General features: G+C 37.6%; 1 protein-coding gene across 15 annotated transcripts in view; it reads left to right on the top strand.

The window, feature by feature from the left end:
• The window catches only part of EPB41 (erythrocyte membrane protein band 4.1), a 169,028-nt gene that overhangs the window by 90,059 nt on the left and 52,896 nt on the right, over positions 1-26,073 (top strand). For all 15 annotated transcript variants that reach the window (XM_066375649.1, XM_066375651.1, XM_066375637.1 and 12 more), the window contains exons 6-10: positions 7,260-7,335; positions 9,927-10,145; positions 16,098-16,185; positions 20,691-20,843; positions 23,371-23,468. In XM_066375649.1, coding sequence (XP_066231746.1) covers positions 7,260-7,335; positions 9,927-10,145; positions 16,098-16,185; positions 20,691-20,843; positions 23,371-23,468 — 634 coding nt within the window. The remainder of the gene's footprint in view (positions 1-7,259; positions 7,336-9,926; positions 10,146-16,097; positions 16,186-20,690; positions 20,844-23,370; positions 23,469-26,073) is intronic.

Genomic DNA, 26,073 nt, shown 5'->3' on the forward strand with positions numbered 1-26,073 from the left:
CAACAGGGCTATCTGGCCAGGACACATTGCTCTCTTTTATGTTGATTTTAACAGTTTCCATGCTCACCAATGATATATGAGAGTTACTGGTTTCCTGTGTCCTCGGAAAGCAGATATTTTTTTCAATTATTATTTAAAAAAAAATATTTTGAACATAATTTCAGACTTAGAAGTTGAGAGAATGAAACAGTTTTTGGAGACCCTTCACCCAGATTCCTCAAGTGTTTTACTACATTTGCTTTATCTTTTCTCTTTATCTATACACACATGACCTTTTTTCTGAGCCATTGAAGAAAAAGTTGCATCACAGCAGCACCTTTTACAATAGCCAAGAGGGGGCAACAAGTCAGTGTCTATCAATGGATAATGGATAAACAAAAGGGGATATGTCCATACAATGGATTGTTATCAAGCCCTAAAAAAGGAATGAAGTACTGATAACTGTTACAGCATGGATGAACCTCAAAAACATAGAAGTAAAAGCCAGAGATAAAAGGCTACATATTAAAAAAAAAAAAAAGACTACATATTATATGATGCCATTTATATGAAATATCCAGAATATGTAGATCCATAGAGACAGAAAGCAGGTTAGAGGTTGGCGGAGGCTGGGAGAGCTGAGGGAGTGAGTGCTTAATGGAGTCTTCTTTATGGGCGATGAAAATGTTTTGACACTAGATAGCAGTAATTAGTTGTACAAAATTGTGAATGTACTCAGTACCATTGAATTGTGTGAGTAAATGTACTGAGTTGTATACTTAAAGATGTGTAGTTATTGTGGGAATTTCCCCTCACTTAAAAAAAGAGTTGCCATCATGATATCCTAAAAATTAGGAATTGGTTTTTGCTTTCAGAGAGTGGAAGGGAGAGAATGAGGGAGAGACAGAAACACTGATCTGTTCCCATGGAGATCAAACCAGCAACCCCTGAAATTCAGGATGAGGCTTTAACCAACTGAGCTATCTGGAGGGCTAGGAATTGGTTTTTACATAGGGTTTTATACAGAACCTTTACTAAAATTACATAACCTTTACTAAAGCAGCAAATTAACATTGATACAATACTATGACCTATAGACCTTATTTGTCAGTTGTCCCAATAACCTTTAGAAACCTTTCTAGAAAAGATAGTCCAAGCGATATTTTATATTTAGTTGTCAGATCTCTTTAGTTTTCTTTAATCCAAAACAGTTCCTTAGTCTTTTTTTTTTAGTTCCTTAGTCTTTAAAGTATTTCATAATATTAATAGTTTTGAAGAGCCCAGACCAGTTGTTTGTTTGTTTTTTAAGATTTTATTTATTGATTTTTACAGAGAGAAGAGGGTGGGAAGGAATGAGAAGTATCAGCTCATAGTTGTTTCATTTTGGTGGTTCATTGATTGCTTATCTTATGTGCCTTGACTGGGCAAGCCCAGGATTTTGGATCGAAGACCTGAGCATTCCAGGTCAATGCTCTATCCACTGTACCACCACAGGTCAGACCAGACCAGTTATTTTATTTTATTTTATTTTTTAGAGAGAGAGAGAGAAAAGAAGAGAAGAGAAAGACAGGAAGGGAGAGAGATGAGAAGCATCAATTCGTAGTTGTGTCATTTTAATTGTTCATTGATTGCTTCTCATACGTGCTTTGACCCAGGGACCCCAGCTGAGCCAGTGACCCCTTGCCCAAGCCAGTGACCTTGGGCTTAAGCCAGCCATCATGGGATTATGTGAATGATCCCCTTGCTCAAGCCAGCCACCCTGTGCTGAAGCCAGATGAGCCCGCGCTGAAGCCAGTGACATTGGGCTTTCAAATTGGGACCTCAGCATCCCAGGTTGATGCTCTATCCACTGCACCACTGCTGGTCAGGCAGTGGTTATTTTTAAAGTGGTCACTTTGGGCCTGGCCAGGCGGTGGCGCAGTGAATAGAGCGTGGGACTGGGATGCGGAGGACCCAGGTTCGAGACCCTGAGGTCGCCAGCTTGAGCACGGGCTCATCTGGTTTGAGCAAAAGCTCACCAGTTTGGACCCAAGATCGCTGGCTCGAGTAAGGGGTTACTCGGTCTGCTGAAGGCCCACGGTCAAGGCACATATGAGAAAGCAATCAATGAACAACTAAGGTGTCGCAATGCGCAATGAAAAACTAATGATTGATGCTTCTCATCTCTCCGTTCCTGTCTGTCTGTCCTTGTCTATCCCTCTCTCTGACTCTCTCTCTGTCTCTGTAAAAAAAAGAACACCAAAAAATAAAAAAATAAAAAATAAATAAAGTGGTCACTTTGGATTTTTCTGGCATTTCCTTATGAACATGAATCTTTAGGTTATGCACTTTGGGCAGGAACGTCATTGAAGTGTTGCTGATATAGAGGCAGAAATTTTAATGTTACAACTTTTTAGGGCTTTCCAGCTACCATTTTTTTCTTTCACTAAACATTCTCTATAAGGTATTACTAATAATATGTATCAGATTCTAGCTATGATCACTGACTAAAGCTTAACGTTAGTTAGTGTTTTTTAATTCCAATTGATTAACATTTTTAGCCTCTCTATTGCATTTTGCCCTGAGCTTGTGTGCAGTTAAACTGAATGTCTTCTTTGCAAGTCTCCCAAACTTGTATCTCTTGCATGGAAAAGAACAGAAATGGAAAGTTGGGGTTCCTCTTCTTATAATTGCTATTAATAAAAGTTAAAGAGTTACTTTGCAGTTAAATTTCCTTATTTTGGGTTAAATGGAGAGGAAAAGTCCAACTGGAATACACTGGGTTTTTTTTAATGTTTTCATTTGATTAGGTCTAGTAACTTGAAGTCATTGGGAGATCTAGATTAATGAATAAGTAAATAATTTTAACATACTAATACTTATTACCTTCCTTTGTGCAGTCCTTTTTTAAAAATTTATTTATTTTAGAGAGGAGAGAGAGTAAGAGAGACAGAGAAAGGAGGGAGGAGCAGCAAGCATCTACTCCCATATGTGCCTTGACCAGACAAGTGCAGGGTTTCGAACTGGCGACCTCAGCGTTTCAGGTCAATGCTTTATCCACTGCGCCACCACAGGTCAGGCCTTGCAGTCATTTAAAAAAAAAAAATTTCTGGAGCTGCAGCATTCTCATATAATCTTCACAACCGTGTGTGAGGTCAATTATTTTATTTCATTCATTCACTCAATAAGTATTTCTTGAACATCATAAAATGCCAAGCATTGTTTTAGGCACTAGGGATACACATTAAATAAAACAGAAAAAAATTCTTGTGCTTGAGAATTTGCATTTCAGTGAGAAGAGACAAGATTATTCTTTTAAAAATTATATGTGTGTAACATATATACATATAATAAGTAGTACATGTACAAAATACAAAGTTCAAATGTTATAAAATAGTATGTAGTGAAATTAGGTCTTCCTCCTATCCATTTTCTCCTAGCCTCTCACTTTCTTTCCCCAGAAGGTCCCCTTATAATTTCCCAAATTTTATAAGTAGTTTATTATATATTCTTGCAGGAATAGTCTAGGCACATATAATCATACCTCTACTATATAGTTTTTTTCTACCCCAACTTTCACAGTTGCTTTCTATCTGCACTGTTCTTTGCCTTGATTTTTTTTTTTTCACTTAACAATATATCATGAGATGCATCTTCTTTTGCTAAAGAAATATATTCAGGTTGTTTCCAAATACGTGCTACTATAAAAAATTTCTTATACATACTCGTTTTGACCACATTAAGTATATGTTTAAATACACTTATAGAAATGGAATTTCTGGGTGAAATGGTATATATACATTTTCCTTTTTGATAGATATTGTCAAATTAGTCTCCATAGTTTTGTACCAGTTTGCACTCACATTGGCAATAGATGAAAGTACTTTATTTCCCCCCCTTACTATCAAGCTTTTTTTTTTTGTATTTTTCTGAAGTTGGAAACGGGGAGGCAGTCTGACAGACTCCCGCATGCGCCCGACCGGGATCCACCCGGCATGCCCACCAGGGTGCGATGCTCTGCCCATCTGGGGCGTTGCTCTGTTGTGACCAGAGCCATTCTAGCGCCTGAGGCAGAGGCCATGGAGCCGTCCCCAGAGCCCAGGCCAACTTTGCTTCAATGGAGCCTTGGCTGTGAGAGGGGAAGAGAGAGTCAGAGAGGAAGGAGAGGGGGAGGGGTGGAAAAGCAGATGGGCGCTTCTCCTGTGTACCCTGGCCGGGAATTGAACCCGGGACTCCTGCACACCAGGTTGACGCTCTACCACTGAGCCATCCTGCCAGGGCCACTATCAAGCTTTTTTTTTAAATTTATTTTATTTTATTTATTCATTTTAGAGAGGAGAGAGGGAGAGAGAGAGAGAGAGAGAGAGGAGAGAGAGACAGGGAGGAGGAGCTGGAAGCATCAACTCCCATATGTGCCTTGACCAGGCAAGCCCAGGGTTTCAAACCGGTGACCTCAGTATTTCCAGGTCGACGCTTTATCCACTGCGCCACCACAGGTCAGGCCACTATCAAGCTTTTTATATCAGTTACTTAATACGAAGTTCAAAGAGAAAAAAAATCACACTTTGTAAATTATTGCTAATTTGATTTCCTTACTATTATTCTTCCTATACAATTAAAAAATTTCCATTTACATATGTTATGAAATAACTACTGGTAAATTTGTGTTTAAAGTTCTTAAATGCTGGATTCACATGTATTAAACATTCTTTTGGCTATCTCGTTTTCCATATTGATTTGCTTTGGCCAAACATTTCTATAGGTACTATAGAAGTCACCTTTTTAAAAAAAAAAAAAAAAAGTTTGTATGGTAAGTTATGAATTAACAATGACTGCCTGACCAGGTGGTGGCGCAGTGGATAGAGCGTTGGACTGGGATGCGGAGGACCCAGGTTCGAGACCTCAAGGTCACCACCCCGAGGTCGCCAGCTTGAATGCGGGCTCATTTGGTTTGAGCAAAGCTCACCAGCTTGGACCCAAGATTGCTGGCTTGAGCAAGGGGTTACTCAGTCTGCTGTAGCCCCCCGGTCAAGGCACATATGAGAGAGCAATCAATGAACAACTAAGGTGTCACAACGAAAAACTAATGATTGATACTTCTCATCTCTCTCTGTTCCTGTCTGTCCCTATCTATCCCTCTCTCTGACTCTCTCTCTGTCTCTGTAAAAAAATTAATTAATTAATTAATTAGCAATGACTAGATTGATATTATTTTATCATATCAGAAAGTAAAACAACAGATGGTATTTTAATTTTCAGTATTTAAACTATAAATACTGCCTCCTCCTCACTCCCCTTTTTGAGAAACAGCAACAGTTTGTTGTTTTTTTCCTTCTTCTTTTCCAAGTGAGAGGAGGGGAGACAGAGAGACAGACTCCCATTTGTGCCCCAACTGGGATCTACTCAGCAGCCCCATCTGGGATGGATGTTTTGTCTATCTTGGGCCATGCTTGCAATCACACTATTTTTAGCACCTGAGGTAGAGGCTCCACAGAGCCATCTTCAGCACCCAGAGCCACTATGCTCGAATCAATCGAGCCATGGCTGCAGAAAGGGAAGAGAGAGACAGAGAGAGAGAGAGAGAGAGAGAAAGAGGATGGGGAAGGAGGGGTAAAGAAGCAGATGGTCACTTCTCCTGTGTGTCCTGACTGGGAGTCAAACCCAGAACATTTATACACTGAGTCAATAATGCTCTACCACTGAGCCAACCAGCCAGGGCAACAAGTTGTTTTTCTGATCTAAGTTCCATTTAAAGGTTTTGAGTGATAAAGCATTATTAGTGGGTTGATGGTAGAGGTTGAGACTGGCTAGATTTGAGACTTGATTATAGTGCCTGGATTTTACTTTTGAAGGAAAATAGCTACTATTTCAAAGAGAATGCTATATTAAGTATTCAGTGTGTTTAGACATTCAGACTACTTCAAATGTTGGTTTGCATATCATCCTTGCCAACCAATAGCAAGAAATGTGATATTTGGTGATGGAACCCTGTGGTTGTAAAACAGAACAATGTTTGAAACATAGATGTAATAGAGTCCAATGGTTAAGAGCATGGGGTTTGGAGTAAAAAAACTCTGAATTTGTTTCCTGAGCCTTTGTTTCTTCAAATATAACATGAATTAACAGTAATAACTACCTCCTTGGGTTTCTGTGAGGATTAAATGAGTTAATGTATATATATAAGAGGGCTAGCTTTAGTACCTAGAGTGTAGTAAGTACTGAACACAATGGCAACTCTTAGCATAATAAGCAATCATACTTATTTTTAACTCTAGGAAGCCAACATTCATGTTAGGAAAACCCTTAGAGATAGCTCTTAACAAGCAATATTGAAAGGAATTCTCCATTTAACTTGAGCCCAATCTCTGATTTTAATTGTAGATAAAAATATTATACTTGGATGAGTCTTAGATTTGATCTTTGTAGCTTTCATACTTAAACTATTTTTACTAGAGCTATAGTTTCATAGGGCCACCTTCATTACTCTTCCTTCTTATTTCTAAAATAATCTTTAATGGAAGAATGCCTTTGGTTATTTGAGATTAATACAGGTATACCCTGGAGATATTGACCATTTGGTTTCAGACCATCACAGTGAAGCAAATACCTCAATAAAGCAAGTCACCCAAAGTTTTTGGTTTCCTAGTACATATAAAAGTTATGTTTACACTATACTGTAGTCTGTTACGTGTGCAATAGCATTATGTCTAAGAAAACAATGTATATACCTTGATTTAAAAGTACTATTGCTAAAAAGTGTGAACTGTCATCTGAACCTGTTGGAAAAATGGTGCCGATAGACTTGGTTAATACAGGGTTGCCACAAACCTCTCATTTGTTTAAAAAAAACACACAAACCTACAATATCTGCACAGTGTGATAAAGCAAAATTCAATAAAATGAGGCATGCCTATATTGAGAGTATCACAAATAAATAATACCAACACCAAAAGAGAACATTCATGGGTAATTCAAATGACGTCTGAGGACCTATAGTGGTATATAGAATCACATTTTGAAAACTGTTGCTGAAAACATGTTGATCTAGATGGTTTCCTTTGTGCTATTTGCCTATATAGTTTTAGTCTTTTGTAAAAAACTATACTAAGTTGGGTAAAAAAGAAAATGAAATCCTCTAACTCTACCTCTTAAATGGTATCTAAAATTTTTTTTAAATAAAAATGTTTCATTTACTAAGCATGAAAATATTAAAACCTCAGGAAAAAAAGAAAAAGTTGAATGTTTTTATCAACCAGAAACTTAGGGATAAGCATAAAATTCTTTTGTTTTTATTTTTACAGGTGTCCCTTGGAATTTCACTTTTAATGTGAAGTTTTATCCACCTGACCCAGCACAGTTAACAGAAGATATAACAAGGTAAACACTTTGTTAATAGTTAAATATGTAATAAGTAATTCTAATTATCAGCACTCTGGGAATTTCTCTTCAGAATTGAAGAAAAATGATGAGCTATTAAACCTAAGAGAAAGTTTCTGATCACCTCAAGGCAGACTTGCAAGTGAGAGAGCCTAAAAGCCTCAAATATACTGCTCACAAAAATTGGGGGATATTTTATCACTTCATAAGAGGCTGATGCTCTCCAAGGGAGCTATCCTCAGTGCCTGGGGCCACACTCAAACCAGTTGGGCCACTGGCTACAGGAGGGGAAGAGGGAGAAGGAGAGAAGCAGATGGTCACTTCTCCTGTGTGCCCTGACTGGGAATCGAACCCAGGATGTCCATATATCAGGCTGATGCTCTATGCGTTGAGCCACTGGCCAGGGCCGTGATTTTTTTTTTTTAATACTTCTATCCTACCATGTTATTATAGGGATTAAAAAACCTAAAGTCTCCATGTTATTATTATTTCTCCCTATCTCCTTTTAAAGTGTATGATTAGGTACATGATCCTCATGAACTGTATCTTCAGTTAGTAATTTTTGAGTCCATTTAATTTATAAAATAAATCTTATACTCTTCAAAAACAGCTTACTGATTATTTTATAATGAGGCCTTTATTGTATTCTATATAAATATTAACCAAAAAAATGGAAAAGCAGTATATTGTAAAGAGTACTACTATTCATATTTCTATACATAGCATCTTGCTTGGAGCCTTATACATTGTAGGTACTTGGCAAATATCTGTTAAATTGAACTGTTGGTGTTGAGAAACTGGTTTCTAGTTCTGTTTTTGCTGTTCAACTATCTGATTTTAGACAAATATACATTTCTGGGCTTCAGTTTTCATCTCAAATAAGAGAATGGCCTAAGACTTAAAAGTCTGCCTGACAAGGCAGTGGCACAGTGGATAAAGCATCAGACTGGGACGTGGAGGACCCAGGTTCAAAACCCTGAGGTCCCCGGCTTGAGTGCTGGCTCACCCAGACTGAGCACAGGCTCACCAGCTTGAGCACAGGGTCGCTGGCTTGAGCCCAAATGTTGCTGGCTTGAAGCCCAGGGTTGCTGGCTTGAGCCCAAGGTTGCTGGCTTGAGCAAGGGGTCACTCGCTGTGCTATAGCCCCCGCCCCAGTCAAGGCACATATGAGAAAGCAATCAATGAATAACTAAGGAGCTGCAACGAAGAACTGATGCTTTTCATCTCTTTCCTTTCCTGTCTGTCTGTTCCTATCTGTTCTCTGACTCTCTCTCTGTCGCTGTCAAAAAAAAAGATGTAAAAAGACTGATTGTTCGGTACTGGGAAATGTTTATACTGTTTTTAAGTTTTTTTCTTTGTCTAGTTATTCTTAGTACATTTTTAAAGTTGAGATGCCACATCTCTGCCTGAAAAAATTGTCTTATTTTTCTTTCAGAGGTAATATTTGTCTCTGAGTTGCTACTTACTCATCTTTCTCCATTGAGGTGTATTATGTACACAACAAAACAAATCCCTAAAAATATTTGTTCATTACTACAATTTAGAGTTGCTTAATTAAGATTCCATGACTTGCTTGGCATTGCTCTTGTTTTAAACATATATGTTGTCATGACTAATACAGATAGTAGAAACCAATGCTGATACACGTTATTAAACATCTTGTTATGGTCAAAGCAAGGATATGATTCTAATTAATGCAGAATTTTCTATTTAATCATACCACATGTAGCTTTCCTGTTTGGTAAAACAGCCTGAACTGGTCAACTCAGTCAGTTAGAACAAGAGCTAGGAGGTCAGGATCATAGATGTGTGAATGTTACACCAACAGAAACTAGTATCTGACACTTGGAGGGACATTCAGGTATTTTGTTGGGCTGAACTATTTTAACACCAATCTGAATTCCCAATAGTTAGCACACTGGTGGAATCAATCTTACAAGATGATAGTGTGTGAAGGATGCATGCAACTTAAGCCCATCTTTGAGGAAAAACACACTCAAAAATGTTCATATTCTAGTAGAAATGTATAAAAAAATGTCATCTTTGAATAAGAAGGGCAGTATGTACACATTTGGCAAAGCAGTGTGATAGAAAAGAAAGGGCCCAATTTCACAGCCAGACAATCTTTATTACTATCTAATTGAGCAAGCTTACCTTTTAAGGCTAACTCCTCATCTATAATCTTGCAATGACTCCCCACTCATGAGTTTTTTTGTGACGGTTAGATGACCTAATATATGTGTATATATGGTTCTTAGTGCACTGCTTCTTCAGACTTTTCCCAGCTTTTCCTCTTTTCTATCTAAACTTCTTTCTAACTATGACTCCAACATAGTTAACAGTTTGGAAAAAAAACAAAACACAGAAATAATTTAAGCACTCAGGAAAGAACAAATAATAGTACAAGGAACAACCCTATACCCACTACTTAGATTGAACAATTATTGATATTATCTCATATTTATTTAATCATGCTTATTTTTTCTCTCTTCCTTTCTGGTCTCTCCTCTGTTTTTCCTTTCTCTCTCTCTCTGTATTATGTTATTGTTGTTGTTGCTGACATGGTAACATCTTTTCTCTTTTGGCTATAGATATTATTTATGTCTTCAACTTCGACAGGACATAGTTGCAGGACGTCTGCCTTGTTCCTTTGCAACCTTAGCATTATTAGGTTCGTATACCATCCAGTCTGAGCTGGGCGATTATGACCCAGAACTCCACGGTGCGGATTATGTTAGTGATTTTAAACTGGCCCCAAATCAGACCAAGGAACTTGAAGAGAAAGTCATGGAACTGCATAAGTCATACAGGTAAATATGTCTCCAGGGTTTGTTCTGTGTTTGTTCTGGCAATAAATTTAAACCCTTGACCTGGTATTGATTCAGTGTTTGCCTTAATGGGAACTGGTGCTATAGAAAGAGTCAGCAGGAGCTCAGTTCCCTCCCAATTCTTTGGGTAAGTCATTTAAGTCCTCTGAATCTCAGTTTTCTCATCAGAATAATGGGTGTTGGATTGTAGGAGAAAACTAAGTAATATATGCAAAGCATTAAGCACAGTGTCTCTGGCACATAGGTACTCAATAAATGACAGTTATTATTATTATTACTTTACCAAATTTTTTCAAGTTTTAAATGTATGTTCTATTAAGTGTCCCGAGACCCTTAGTGCAGGGTTTCTTGACTTGGAGTCTCTGTACATGATAGACTCCAGAGGGCCCATGGAAACCCCTGGAGGTAATTTAAAAGTCTTTATTAAAGTTAGTCCTTTTTTTCATGGAAATAATTGGTAATGTTGGGATGTATTATAACCCACTGATCAAGAGCAGGGGTTTATAGTAAAAGGCGAAAGATTTATGCGATCTGAAGAGAAACCAGAGTATAGGGGGTTTATAGTCATACTGAGCTGAGTTACATTTTTGGCTCTGCTTGGTCCTCGCCTTGGGACTTAGAGTCATTCATTTAATCTCTCTGAACTTCAGTTTTTTTTTATGTCTGATAGAGACTTTTTACCTCAGAGGAAATAGGGTGGTTGATAGGATTAGCAGAGGTGGTTTGTAGGAAAATTTAATACAATGCCTTACACATAGTAAGAAATTCAATAAATGTTAGCTCATATCAAAGTGCCAGAGTAGTTTGTGTTTCTTCCTACCATACATCATAGTTATTTGAGTGAATTGCAAGCTACCTTAGCATACTAGGAATGTCTGATCTTGGCCTTGAGATAGTACCCTGAGTTATATAAGCACAAGTTTGGTTACGATGTTCCAGAGGGTCACACTGCTGAGAAATCCAGCATAGTCTTAGTAGGCTTTTCATGGTCATAACAAATATTCTGTCTAGAGACTGAGCAATCTTGTTTTCCTTGCAGTGGTTCCAATAGCATTGCATGGATTGAGATGCTTCAAGTAAGAGAGCTTTATCTCAAGGGGTCCCAATTCTGGCCGCCTTATTGCCCCTGTAGGTTATAGTACATCAGTCATGAGAACCATAAGGGTTTTAAGTCTACAACCTACATAGCAATAGCCTTAATGAGACTCACCATACTCTCATGGGGTCACACTGTTTCCTAAGAGAACTAACTATGCACTAATATCTAGGACCCACTAAATATACCATTTTCACCTTATTGATGATTGTGACTTAAGGATGTTGCGTTATCCTTAATACATTTTTAATACTTCTATTTATATTCTGATTATGATTCTAGAAATTTATATATATAAAAATACATATTTACACACACATACCAAAACAAGTGGTAGAAAGAAGTAATTAAAATAATTTGATTTGCTAAAAAAAATAATAATTTGATTTGCTAGAATGTCAGGATTATAGGAGAATGCTCTTTTTATTTTCTAAAAGTTTAAAAATAATTTTTATTATTTGTACAATAATCTTTGGGTAATCAGTAAAAGAAAATATTTTTACTTCTTCTGTGGAGCCAAACAGCAGGTGGTGTCAGATTATGATCAATATCTTAAATCTATCCCTGATGATTCTTTGAATGGTTATTTGATCATAATAGGACTCATAATGATTAATATGTAGTGAGAGTTCAGATGTTTGCTAGGATAATAGTAATTCTTGTCCCTATTTTATGTGGTGAAGGTGAGTCTAGGTTTAGAGAACCTTTCTTTGGAACTTAACAGAATTTAACCTCCGAAAGGTAAAATGATCTCAGAGGACAGATGGATATGGTTCAGTTGATGTTCTATTAGGTATGTGGATAGAAACTAAGCAATGTAGATTTGCATGACTAGAAAATGTAGGGGCCTGTCATCTTGGAATTTACTTGCTCCTTTTTAGAATGATGGACAATCCTCACATACAGAAAGCCAATGGAAGTTTTAATTATGTCCAACAACATGGCATTTTAACCAATCCGAAGAAACTTCTACTTAGGCAGAAGCATTTTACTATACATTGAAATGTATAAGCAGATATCACCCTGCTCCTCAGATAAGTAGAAGACAGCCTATATATATGGAACCCTTAGTAGTGGTCTTTGGCCCAGACACTTTGAAGCTATAATTAACACTTTAAATTTACACTAGCAAATCAAGCTTTACAATTAATTGTGCTTCATTTATCAGTATTAGGACAAGTTGTCAGTTGTCCCCCTTAATTATTTGAAACCACAGTCCTTAATTAAGAGATTCAACAGGAAAAAAAAAAGAGCCCTATCAGATAGCTCAGCTCAGTTAGTTAGAGCATCGTCCCAAAGCACAAAGGTTGCTGGTTTGATCCCCGGTCAGGACAGATTGGTGTTCCTGTCTCTCCCTCTCCCTTCCTCTCTCTAAAGTCAATAAATTAAACATTAAGAAGAGAGAAAGAGAAAGAGACAAACATTATTAAAAGGCTGGCACATAACACTGGAACTCACTGAATGGCTCTATCTCCTGACCCGACTTGCTTAAAATAAATACAGGGAAACTTGTTATAACTTTCCTTTTTAATGAGCAGGAGTTAACCAATGCCAAAGCTCCCTGGTTAGGTACTTTTGTAAACTGCAGTACTTTCAAGTGGTAAATTATTAGGTGGTACTTAGTAAATCAAGATAGTACTCTGAACAGTTTAGAGGTATCTAAATCTCTTCCAAGCTAATTCGTTATTACTCTCAAGAGTCTTGGAAAACTTGGGAAAAGGCATGATCTTTAAAATTTTAAGTTGAAAATACTTTAAGTTTAATATGTAGCCTGACCAGGCAGTGGCACAGTGGATGGAGCATCAGACTGTGATGCGGAGGACCCAGGTTCGAGACCCCAAGGTTGCCAGCTTGAGCGCGGGCTCATCTGGTTTGAGCAAAGCTCACCAGCTTGGACCCAAGGTCGCTGGCTCGAGCAAGGGGTTACTTGGTCTGCTAAAGGCCCACAGTCAAGGCACATATGAGAAAGCAATCAGTGAACAACTAAGGTGTTGCAACGAAAAACTAATGATTGATGCTTCTCATCTCTCTCTGTTCCTATCTCTCTCTCTGTCTCTGTAGAAAAAAAAAAGTTTAATGTATAATATTACATTTATAAAATATATGTTATATTTACATGCACAGATGTCTGTGGTGGTGGGATGATAGATTTTATTTTCTGTGCATTTAATGATATTTTCTAAATTTTATACAATGAATATATATGACATTTATCATAAAAAAGGCTTATATATTACAAAGCAATAAAGAGAAATTTCACAGAGGAGCAGCCTGGCAGACATCAGTGCAGACATCAGTAATCAGAATGAACATCGTACATGAAGGGACAAATGGAAGTGATGTGCCACTTGATAGGATGTAGTGAGAACACAGGGTCACCTCTGTGACGTTCCTGTCAAAGATGCATAATCTGAATCAACTCATGGAGAAACCATAGTCAGGCCCAGATTGGGGGTCATTTTATAGAATACTGGCCTATAATCTTCCAAAGGTTGAGATTATGAAACGAGGACTAAGGAACTGTTCCAGACCAAAGAAGACTAAAGAGACATGAACTAAATGAAATTTGTGATTGATAATAAACTGGATTCTTTTGCGATGCATAACATTTCTGAAACTGGCTAAACGTGAATGGGGTCTGGGGGTTAGATGGCAGTAGTATTAATATTTCCTAGTTTTGATTGTTATATTGAGGCTATTGTAGGAGAATGTCCTTGTTTGTAGGAATCACGCACTAACGTATTTGGAAGTGATTGGTCATCAGGTTGACAATTTACTCTCATGGTTCTGGAAAAAAAAATTACATGTATTATAGGTAACTTTAAAAATTTCAATTTTCAATTGCAGTTTATATTCAACATTATTTTATATTTTCTTATTATAGGTAACTTAAGTTGGTGTTTCAAAAAAATTTTAACTATATTATTTTCAACTAATAAGGAGAGGGAGGGAGGGGAAGAGAAGATGGTCACTTCTCTTGTGTGCCCTGACTGGGGATTGAACCTGGGACGTACACAGTCTGGGCTCTATCCACTGAGCAAACCGGCCAGGGCCCTGCAATGTTTTTGGGTTTTTTTTGTATTTTTTTGAAGCCGGAAACGGGGAGAGACAGTCAGACAGACTCCCACATGCGTCCGACTGGGATCCACCCAGCACGCCCACCAGGGGCGATGCTCTGCCCCTCCAGGTTGTCGCTCTGCCGCGACCAGAGCCACTCTAGTGCCTGGGGCAGAGGCCAAGGAGCCATCCCCAGCGCCCGGGCTATCCTTGCTCCAATGGAGCCTTGGCTGCGGGAGGGGAAGAGAGAGACAGAGAGGAAGGAGGGGGAGGGGTGGAGAAGCAAATGGGCGCCTCTCCTGTGTGCCCTGGCCGGGAATCGAACCCGGGTCCCCCGCACGCCAGGCCGATGCACTACCGCTGAGCCAACTGGCCAGGGCCTGCAGTGTTTTTAATGACTTGAGTATACAGACTTGTAAATGTCTTAATTTTTCCTTTTTTAAAAAAATTTTTGTGTTCAATTTCAGATCTATTCATGAATAGAATTTAGTTATGATAGTTTAGACTTGTGAAAAGTTTATTCACGGAGACTGCTGCCTCTCTCCTGAGAGTCTTTTTTTTCTTTTTTGGTTCCAAGAAACTCTTTGTTCTTTTTAATAAGAAAAGACATGCGTTTGGAAGAGACCTTTTCCTCCTGTTAAATGAGTAGGCCACGCTGCTTTGTGTAGCCTAAAGCAGTCTTATGGGAAACGGGCATTTCCATGGTTTTTCTTTGGAGCTGTGGGTGCATGATTGTTACTATGAAGTTATATTTGATTAGTCTGAATTGTGCAGCACTAGGAGTGATACCTTTCTCTTCAGAGCCCAGCATAACTGCCCAGCACTTTTCAAAAGAGATAAAAGTTAGAAAGGAGAAGGGAAGACCATCACAGTGAGTGTTCAGTGAGATGGATTGTTTTCAAACAAACCAAATTCATTATATGCCTAGTATTGAAGACATCTTAACAGAGAAAGCAGCCCCATTATCTACATGCTTCTGTTAACCAATTTATTTTGTTTAGCTCAGTGGGCAGGAACACCATCTGTTCCCAGAAATTTTCTTTTCATCAAGCCTGCCCCCTTGAAGGCCCTCCAGTTAAGTCATTTCAGCTGCCCTCCTGTTTCATTTTCATCATAACTCAGTTCAGGGGTGTGTAGAGAAAAGGCAACTAAGAGGATAGTGTAGGTTATACTATACTCTCAGAGTACTTAATTTTGTCATCCCCTTAGCAAGAAAAGTTAGCGGGAGGAGTTTATGTACGTCTGAGAAAAAGGTAGAGGGAACGGAGGGGCAGAACTGATGGAGAATGAGGTCACTTTAAGGACATTGTTTAGGATTTTTTTTTAACTTATTTTCTGATAGCTTTTTGGTGGACTTCTTGTTTCTCGAAGATCTTATTTTAAGATATATTTCAGCCTGACCTGTGGTGGTGCAGTGGGATAAAGCATCCACCTGGAACACTGAGGTCGCCGGTTCGAAACCCTGGGCTTGCCTGGTCATGGCACATATGGGAGTTGTTGCTTCCTACTCCTCCCCTCTCTCTCTCTCTCTCTCTTCTCTCCCCCCTCTCTAAAAATTGAATAAATAAATTCCTTAAAAAAATACATATTTCAAGAGTCATTTTTATTGATATTCTACTTTTAGGATTATGAACAGTATCAATGTATGTATTGGGATATGTGTATGTGTGTGTGTGTATGTGTGTTTGTATGTTTATATAAAATACAACTATTATACAAATGTTATTATAAATGTTTTCACGGTGACACTGAAAGAGTTTTAAATTTGTATTCTATCAAAGGTCTATGACTCCAGCTCAAGCTGACCTGGAATTTCTTGAGAATGCCAAAAAGTTGTCTATGTATGGTGTTGACCTTCATAAAGCAAAGGTAATGGTAACTTTGGCTTTTATTAAAATGCATCTGTCAGGCCTGTAATATATAATACTTCTCACCAACCTTTGTCTGGGGTATTATTATAAAACATTCTAAAGAGATTGGAATTCTTGTTAGAATTGTCAGTTTATCAATTGACTCAATCAAATATATCAAGTATATAAATTGAATTGCCCCCTTGCAATTCTACCATCAGAATTCAAGTTTCCCATGCAAGCCACTGTATGGATCAAAAGATATAGCATCTAGAACAAAAGAAATTGTTTTTTCTAAAATGCAGACACATTTATATCAGAATCATTTGGAGCAACGTCACTTGTGTCAGAATCATTTGGAACATTTATTAAATATTCAGATTCCCAAACTCCTCCCAGATTTACTGAATTATTTTGGAGGAGAGGCTAAATTTCCAGATTTAATGAACATTCCAAATGATTCTCATCTATCCTTGAATCTGAGAACCATTGTTCTCAAAGTGTGGACTCTGAACCAGCATTTAGCATCATTTATGAACTTGTTAGAAATGCATATTTCGGACTTCATCCCAGAATTACTGAATCAGAAATGTTGTGAGTAGAGCCTAGCAATCTGCCTAACCAAGCTGTCCAGGTGATTCCAGTGCACATGGCATGAAATATAGTGGCTCATTTGAGAACCACTGGGTTATGACATTGGAAACTTGACCTTTAATCCTAGTTCTGTCTAATATATCCTGAGAATGAAACTTAAGGAAAGTTGCTTGACTTCTCTCGTCTTCAGTTACTAAAATGGCTGGGAGGTTGAGGAGTTTGTGAGGGAAAGGGCTCAAGGGATGATGAGAAGTTCATTTATTTCATCTTTGACAAAGGAGCCAAAAACACACAATGGAGAAAAGAAAGCCTTTTCAATAAATGGTGCTGGGAAAATTTGAAAGCCACATGCAAAATAATGAAACTTGACTGTAGTTTGTCCCTCTGTACAAAAATTAATAAAAAATGGACCAAAGACATAAGTATAAGATCTGAAACAGTAAATTACGTAGAAGAAAACATAGGTACTAAATTTAGGGCCTTGCCATAGAGAACATTTTATGAATTCGACCCCAAAGACAAGGGAAGTTAAGGCAACAAATGAATGGGACTATATCAAACTACCTAAAAGCTTCTGCACAGCAAAAGAAACCAGCAACAAACAAAAAAGGAGCTAACCAAATGAGAGATGATATTTACAAAAAATAGCTCCAATAAGGGGTTAATATCCATAATATATAAAGAACTTAAAAAGTTCAACAAAAACAAGCAAACATCCAATTAAAAATGGGGAGAGGACCTGAACAGACACTTCTCCCAAGAAGACATACAAATGGCCAATAGATATATGAAAATATGCTCAACTTTGCTAGCTATTAGATAAATGCAAATGAAAACTACAATGAGATACCACCTTATACCTGTTAGATTAGCTATCATCAACAAGACAGGTAATAAGTTGGAGAGGCTGTGGAGAAAAAGGAACCCTCATCCACTGCTGGTGGGAATGTAAACTGATACAGCCATTATGGAAGAAAGTATGGTGGTTCCTCAAAAAAATTAAGAATAGAACTACCTTATGACCCAGCAATCCCCTCTATTTAACATCTACTCCAAAAAACTTGAAAACCTTGGTACATAAGGGCAGATACACCCCATGTTTATTGCGGCATTATTCACAGTAACCAAGACATGGAAAGAACCAAAATGTCCTTTGATAGAGGATTGAATAAAGAAGATGCAGTACATGTATACAATGGAATACTACTCAGCCATAAGAAATGATGATATATTGCCATTTATGGTAGCATGAATGGACCTTGAAAATATACTGAGTGAAATAAGTAAATTAGAAAAAGCTAAGAACTATATTGATTCCACACATAGGTGAGATATAAAAATGAGACTCATGGTCATAGATAAAAGTGAAGTGGTTATCAGGGGGAGGAGGTGGGAAGAAGGGACAATACATGGTGACGGAAAAATGATTTGACTTTGGGTGGTGGGTACACAACATAATTAACAGGTTTTTTTGTTTGTTTGTTTGTTTTTGTATTTTTCTGAAGCTGGAAACGGGGAGGCAGTCAGACAGACTCCCGCATGCGCCCGACTGGGATCCACCCGGCACGCCCACCAGGGGGCGATGCTCTGCCCATCTGGGGCGTCGCTCTGTCGCGACCAGAGCCATTCTAGAGCCTGGGGCAGAGGCCAAGGAGCCATCCCCACCGCTCGGGCCATCTTTTGCTCCAATGGAGCCTCGGCTGTGGGAGGGGAAGAGAGAGACAGAGAGGAAGGAGAGGGGGAGGGGTGGAGAAGCAGATGGGCGCCTCTCCTGTGTGCCCTGGCCGGGAATTGAACCTGGGACTTCCGCACGCCAGGCCGACGCTCTACCACTGAGCCAACCGGCCAGGGCCTAATTAACAGTTTAAATACTATAGAGATGTTTATCTGAAATGTATATACTCTTATCAGTGTCACCCCATTAAATTTAATTTTCTAAATAAAATTTTAAAATTAGTTAATTAAAAATAAATAAGTAATCATCTGCAGAGATGAACTCAGGTGAAATTTATTTTCTTTGCAGACATAGATGATTAACATTTAATTTTTAAAATTTTCTCTAAGAAAAGGGGCATGTAAATATGACTATATTGTATCTTAGTGTTCTTTTTTTGACTTAGGGGTAATACTTATAACTTAATATGCTTAACATAATAATTATTATAAGAATTGCAGGGTTCTCTCACACTGAGATTATGTAGGAATAAATTTAACTCCTTTTACTTATCGTGAGTTTTGGAAGAATGATCACTGCATCATTTTTTTAAAGAAAAAGAATTTTAATTGTGCATCATGTTTAGTAATATACATAGCCCTAAGCCCTGGCCTCCAGGAAGTCTGTGGTCCTCTAATTTAAACATATATATATAGGATATGCAGCTACCATAGCTACTGTAGTAATTGTTTGCTGATTATGATAGTGGTAAGTTTGAGTATTTTAGAACTCAGAGGCCAAAATGAGAACATCAGTGTTCACTAGAATTTTCATATACATACTAAATTAGTGTCTCTTTTTGGATTATTAAGGAAAGCCTTTTTGGAGGCAGAGATTCAGTTTTATAGGAGGAATATTGTGAGGGCAGATGAGGTACAAGCGCAGTGACATCTCAATGGGGCGTGGAGAGGTAGTGGTGGTGGCTTCTGACAGTAGTTGATTCCTTTGCTGTGTAAGATATGTTCATGTCTACATTTCTTGGACAAGAGAAAAGCGGATGTTCTCTCTGAGTCACTAATAAAATGAAATAATTGATGTTAATGGTAGAAGGTTTAAGCCTAATGTATTTTGTTACTAAAATACCTTGAAATTCTTTGATTTTCGACCTAAATGAGTCAAAATTGTTGTAACTCAGAAGCGAAGAATTTACTGATATTTGTTATTAAGCATCATGACTACTAATATAGGCAGGTAACACACTTAATGTAAGCATTTATGGAGCTTGTTGTCAATAACAGTATTTGGGGTGATATGGAAATGATTAAAATACAGTTTTTACCCTCAAGGACTGAATTATAGTTTATTTAGTTGTTATCCTGATTATAAAGGTGATACTTACCTAATATATTATTATTATATGCTATAATAATTATTAGTGGTATGTATGTAGGTATGTATGTATGTATGCCTTATTAGAACATATGTATATGATCCCAGAAAATAGGATGATAATCCTGGACAATAAAACTGAAAAGGATAGAATTTTACATTTAGTTTACACACTTCTGTATTGTTTGAATTTTTTACATACATATATTAGTCTTGTGATATTTAAATGTTTTTAAAAATATAATACCTGTTTATTTTAATTGGAAAGTATAGAAAACTAAAATGAAAAATCACTTATAATCGAACCATCTAAAAATGCTGTTGCTAATATTTTGATATATTCATCTTTCTTCTATGTATATTTTGTATATTGTTGGGATCAAATTGTGGATGCAGCTTTAACCTGCTTTATTTGGTTTAACATTACAGCATAATTATTTTCCCATTTATCTCCCAAATTCTTTGTAACTATTTTAAGGCCCACATTGTATTTCACCAAAGGATGGACAATAATTTAACCCTAGTGCTTGCATACTTAGGTTATATGTGTTTTTTTCCTCTGAACATTTTTGTATATAAAGCATTTTCTCTTATTTGAATTATTTTCTTGGAACAGATTACAGAAATAGAATGAACTGTGTCTGATTTGGACATTTTAAAGATATTTATGCTAGGTAATAACATTGATTTTTTTTTTTAATGTGGTAATGACATTTTTACACAGACTGAATAGTCCCACGGGTTATGATTGTTAGGTTAAGCTTTATTTTTCATTGTATGCTCTGTAATTGTTTTGGGTTGTTAATATCTTCAGATTATCTAGTAATAGTCGACAGTGTGTTGAGCACTTTGCTCAAGTCTAAAATGCTAACACTTTTCTCTTTTAGGACTTGGAGGGAGTAGATATCATCCTAGGTGTCTGCTCTAGTGGCCTTCTGGTTTATAAAGATAAGCTGAGGATTAACCGCTTTCCTTGGCCTAAAGTGCTGAAGATTTCTTACAAACGTAGCAGCTTTTTCATCAAGATTCGGCCTGGAGAGGTATAGAATTTGTGTTCCTTTCCTCCTGAATCAAACACAGACCATGACTAAAATATCTCTTTGTTTCTATTTTTCTTGTTATGTCATCTAAGAGGTCTCTTTCTAGCTAACTATGCAGAGCTGATATTTTGTTTTCTAAATCAGTCCCATAATATTTCTTTTCCTCCTTAAGACTGGTTTTCTAGGCATTTCTCTTTGTGTAGGTAAATATACCATGGTCAGAAGTGAAACTTGGATTGTTAATCTTGTTTCTTGTTTAGTCCAGGTAAAATCTTGATGGAAAATAGTTTTAAATTTGGTAGCATGAGATTTTTTAATTGTGGGGCGAAGTTACTCAAGTATTGTAGCACCAATCTCTTACTCATATAATTAAAATGTTTTGTATGTGTAGCTTCTAGTAGTTACTGGGAATACATTCTAGGGTCAAGTTCTATATTTTTAATTGAGTTGTTTAACTTTGTGTCAGATAATTCAGCTATTAGTTGGTGGACAAGTTTTAGGATATACTAATGCTGACCAGATTTTTTTTTTTTTTTTTTTTTTTACAGAGACTCAGAGAGAGGGATAGACAGGGACAGACAGACAGGAACGGAGAGAGATGAGAAGCATCAATCATCAGTTTTTCGTTGCAACACCTTAGTTGTTCATTGATTGCTTTCTCATATGTGCCTTAACCATGGGCCTTCAGCAGACCGAGCAACCCCTTGCTTGAGCCAGCGACCTTGGGTCCAAGCTGGTGAGCTTTGCTCAAACCAGATAAGCCTGAGCTCAAGCTGGCGACCTTGGGGTCTCGAACCTGGGTCCTCCGCATCCCAGTCCGATGCTCTATCCACTGCACCACCGCCTGGTCAGGCTAATGCTGACCAGATTTAACTTTTATATTAAAGAGCCATCATTGTATAGCAGAAAATTACTTAAATTGGAATTAAATTTTTTAAAAAGTTCTAGTTGGCCCTGACTGGTTAGCTCAGTTGGTTGGACCATTGTCCCCAAACACCAAGTTTGCAAGTTTGATCCCCAGTCAGGGCACAAATGGGAAATAACCAATGACTACACGACTGAGTGGTACTCTCTCCCCATCTCCCCCTTCTTCTCTGTGTCTGTCTAAAGCCAATCAAAAAATTTTAAAAAGTTCTAGCTTTGCCACCTACTAAGTAAAAGATCCTGGGGCAATCTAAGTCTCAGCTTCTTTATGACTCAAGGCTGCTAATAACTTCTTGGCCAGGGTTGATTTGAAGATCAAATAATTAGGGATGAAAGATCTAAGCAGGAAAGCATCATACTGAAAAGTGGCTTTTTTGTGTATATATCACCATCTGCTGGTGAAAATGGCTCATTATTTGAGCATGGAAATACTGGATGTGCGGCCTTAAATATCTCGTAAGGATTATCATTGAAGCGTTTATTTAGCACCATAATTATTTACCTGTGCCTGTCACAGAGCAATCACTGCCTTCTGTCAAAGAGTTTAAATCCAAGACTCATTCAGTTAACAGATATTTTTTGAGGGCATTTTTTGTGCCAGGCACTATTCTAGTGGCTAGGAACAGTGAATACAAGAGTTTGTCCCTCCACAATACTACATTTTAATATAGGAAGACAGGGGGAAAATATGTTTGTGTGTACATATATATATATTGTGTACATATATATACACACAAATTTTCATAAGTTTGATAATTGAAGTCCTTAGTTTCTTTAAATGTCAGCTCTATACTATATACCAAAAATCAGAGTATTTACTTTAAGAAAGCAATCAGGAACTACAGTAGGATTTTGAGAAGTGTGGTATTATGACTATAGTAGGTGATTTAGAAGTAGCATGGCTTAGTGAAAACCATGAGATTCTGGTGCTGCCCCTTCACAGCTGTGAGACTGAAAAGTAACTTGTCTGACCTCAGTTTTTTCATGTGTAATACTATCTAATCATAGCCTTATTGGCAATAATAGGCACTAGAAATAAATGTCAGTTTTCTTTCCATCTTAATAAGGTTTGCTTCAGTCAAAGAGGTATCAAGATAGATTAATGATCGATCAAAGAAAAGAAAGTGAAGGCAATTAATAATTCAAGAATTGATTTGAGCCAAAATCTTTCATCTTTAGTCTTATTAATTAAAAAAAAAAGATTCCATAATAATGTTAACTGATTGGCGGGATCATCTGCTATAGCATTCCCTGAGCATTGAATAGTCTAGTATCCAAGTGTGGATGGTGACTAAGGACGAGCAGTGGTCTGGACAATCAAAAGGTAACTTAATTATGCCTCAGGAAACTGCAGTCTGTGTGTGTTTCTGAACAAAACGAGGTGCATAAATAACATAAGATGCATTCCCTCGCTTCCTTGTGGAAAAAGCTACATTTGATTTCTTTTTGTAAGTAGGAAAAAATTTCAAATATTTTATGTCCTTAGACTAGGAATGTTCTTTTTTAGTCCTGATGACCTTTTCTGTAGCACCATGTTTTGCTGGTCCTGTATCACTGTAGTCAAATAATCCTTTATGTTCTGTGTGTATTTGTGTTTTTATAGCAAGAACAGTATGAAAGTACCATCGGATTCAAACTTCCCAGTTACCGAGCAGCTAAGAAATTATGGAAAGTCTGTGTAGAGCATCACACATTTTTCAGGTATTGTTCTCACTTAAGTATTTGTCTAGGATAAATTATTTATGCATGTTTCTATTTTAAGCCTGCTATTAAAATTCCCTTCTTTGTATGGTTGGCATTCTTTTATGTAGCTTAGGTAAGATAATCTTAAGCAAGACAAAATGAATCCAGTTCTCTGGATTGGAACACATGCCTCTCCATGCCCAGAGCACTTTTCTGTGCATGATAGGAGGAGGAGAGAAGTGAGGAGTAGGAACCTGTGTTTACTAGGGGTTCTGGGATTGCCCATCCTGAAGCTGAATCACCCCTATCAGGAGGAGGTACCCTGACAGCAATTTCCCTAAGCAGTGCTAACTACTTCCTGTGGGCTTTTACCTGGCAGGTTAAAGGTATGAAGTTGATCATTATCTTGGCTCTTATCAACCCCAGAGAGGGAGCACAGAAAACCATCTTTGAGGCCCAATTGTATGATATAATCAGAAGACAGAAGAAAGTTTTATCTCCTTTGGTTTTCGAGAGGCCATATCATTACCCCCCTGTACTTGCTGCACTTACCTTTTGTGTTGGTTCTGTGCTAGGCACTGAGAATATGCCACAGGATAGTTCTCACCCCTCTCCCGATGGAGCATACAGTCTGGCAGAGAATACAGACTGTAGAGAAATAATTTCTTGTGTTGAAAGGAGAGCCAGTTTGTTACTGTCAGCTTGCCTTTTAAAGAATATTTCTCTTTATGGAAAACTGCATGCATAATAACAGTAAAGAGAATAATATAATAACTCACCTTATACCTATCATCCAGCTTCAATAATTATCATCCCACCCAGTTCTTCCCACTAGTTTCCAGAGTATTTTGAAGCAAATCTAAGACCTCATATTGTATTGTTCATAAACCTGACTGTATGAATGGCTTTCAAGAAAGAGAATCATAATATCTTTTCCTTCTCTTTGTATTTTTATATCATACTTAGCACTATAGCACAGTGGACAGGGAGAAAAGTCATGGAGAGTAACATTTCAGTTCTCATTTTAAAATAAAACATGAGGGTACATTTTATACCCAATTAAACAATCTTAATTATTGGCATTAAGATATTTTTAGCCCTGGCCGGTTGGCTTACCAGTAGAGTGTCTGCCCGGCATGTGGAAGTCCCGGGCTCATTCTCTGCCAGGACACACAGGAGAAGCGCCCATCTGCTTCTCCACCCTTCCCCCTCTCCTTTCTCTCTACCTCTCTCTTCCCCTCCTGCAGCTGGGGCTCCATTGGAGCAAAGTTGGCCCAGGCGCTGAGGATGGCTCCATGGCCTCTGCCTCAGGCGCTAGAATGGCTTCGATTGCAGTGGAGTAATCCTCAGAAGGGCCGAGCATCACCCCCTGGTGGGCATGCCTGGTGGACCTTGGTTGGGCCATGCGGGGCTCTGTTGTCTGACTCCCCCCTCCCCTCTCCCCCCTTCTCGCTTTGGAAAAATACAAAAAAAATAAAAAAGATACTTCTTAATGCTTTCATCACCTTCTTTAAAACCAAACCAAGAAAACAGAATTTTTAAAAAGGATAAGGAAAAGTGAAAAAAAATTATTTTGAATGTTTAATGTCTATGGTCTAGAATTCAGTTGCGGCCAGTGTATTTACTTGAAGGATAGCATATTTAAATCCATTGTATCAAAATAAGAGCTTGTATTAACATGTAATGCTCCATTATATAAAAGAAAGTCAGTATTTGCTGAATTAAAATGAACTATCCCCAGGGAAAAAAATACCTTTTTTATAGTGTTTGATGTAGTAATTTATGTATTTATTCAGCAAACATTTATGGAGTGCCACATTCATGCCAGGCACTATGCCAGAAGTGAAAACACAAAGATGAATAAGTCAACCTTCTAGAACTCACAGTCTTATAGTGGAGACCAGCACCATAAATTGTTTCAATTCAGGGTAGTAAACACCGTGACAAAGAGAGCACGGAGTACTACCTAAAAAGAAGACAGGGTTCCTAACTGTGGTGAAAATACAAGTAACCTGTAGGTTACCAGGCATTAATCGAGTTTGGACAAAATTATCCAAGACCTCATGTCACATCATTTATAAATAAACGATTCTGTATGAATGGCTCTCAAGAGAGAATCATGAATTTTTTCCCTTGTATTTGTATTTTCATATCATACTTAGCGCTGTTGCACAGAGAACAGGAAGAAAAATCAGGGATAATAACATTTCAGTTCTCATTTCAAAGTATAACAGAGTGGAAAAAGAGCTCTGGGCTTGGACTCTGTTACTGCCCAACCTCTTAACAGCTATGTAGCCGTAAGCAAATAACTTCTTTTTTGAGGTTTAATTTCTTGTAAAATGGTGACAGTATTATGGGGATGAGTGAAAATCTTACAATGTTATAAAAGCACTTTGAACTCCATCAGGTCCTATCTATACAGATAGAGTATTATTAATATAGGCCACAAGTAAATTGTATGTGTTGTTTTGAGAAATATACATGTTGTTTTGAGAAATGCTTGATTTGAAATCTGTCTTAGTAACTAGAAGGAAACTGAGAATTTTGAAACTTTAAAAATAAACCTAGATTTTTAAATTCAATCTCAGTCTTATTAGAGTGAGATAAAATATATACTATATGA

The sequence above is a fragment of the Saccopteryx leptura genome, chromosome 3 (genome assembly GCF_036850995.1).
Source record: "Saccopteryx leptura isolate mSacLep1 chromosome 3, mSacLep1_pri_phased_curated, whole genome shotgun sequence".
Taxonomy (NCBI): Eukaryota; Metazoa; Chordata; class Mammalia; order Chiroptera; family Emballonuridae; genus Saccopteryx; species Saccopteryx leptura.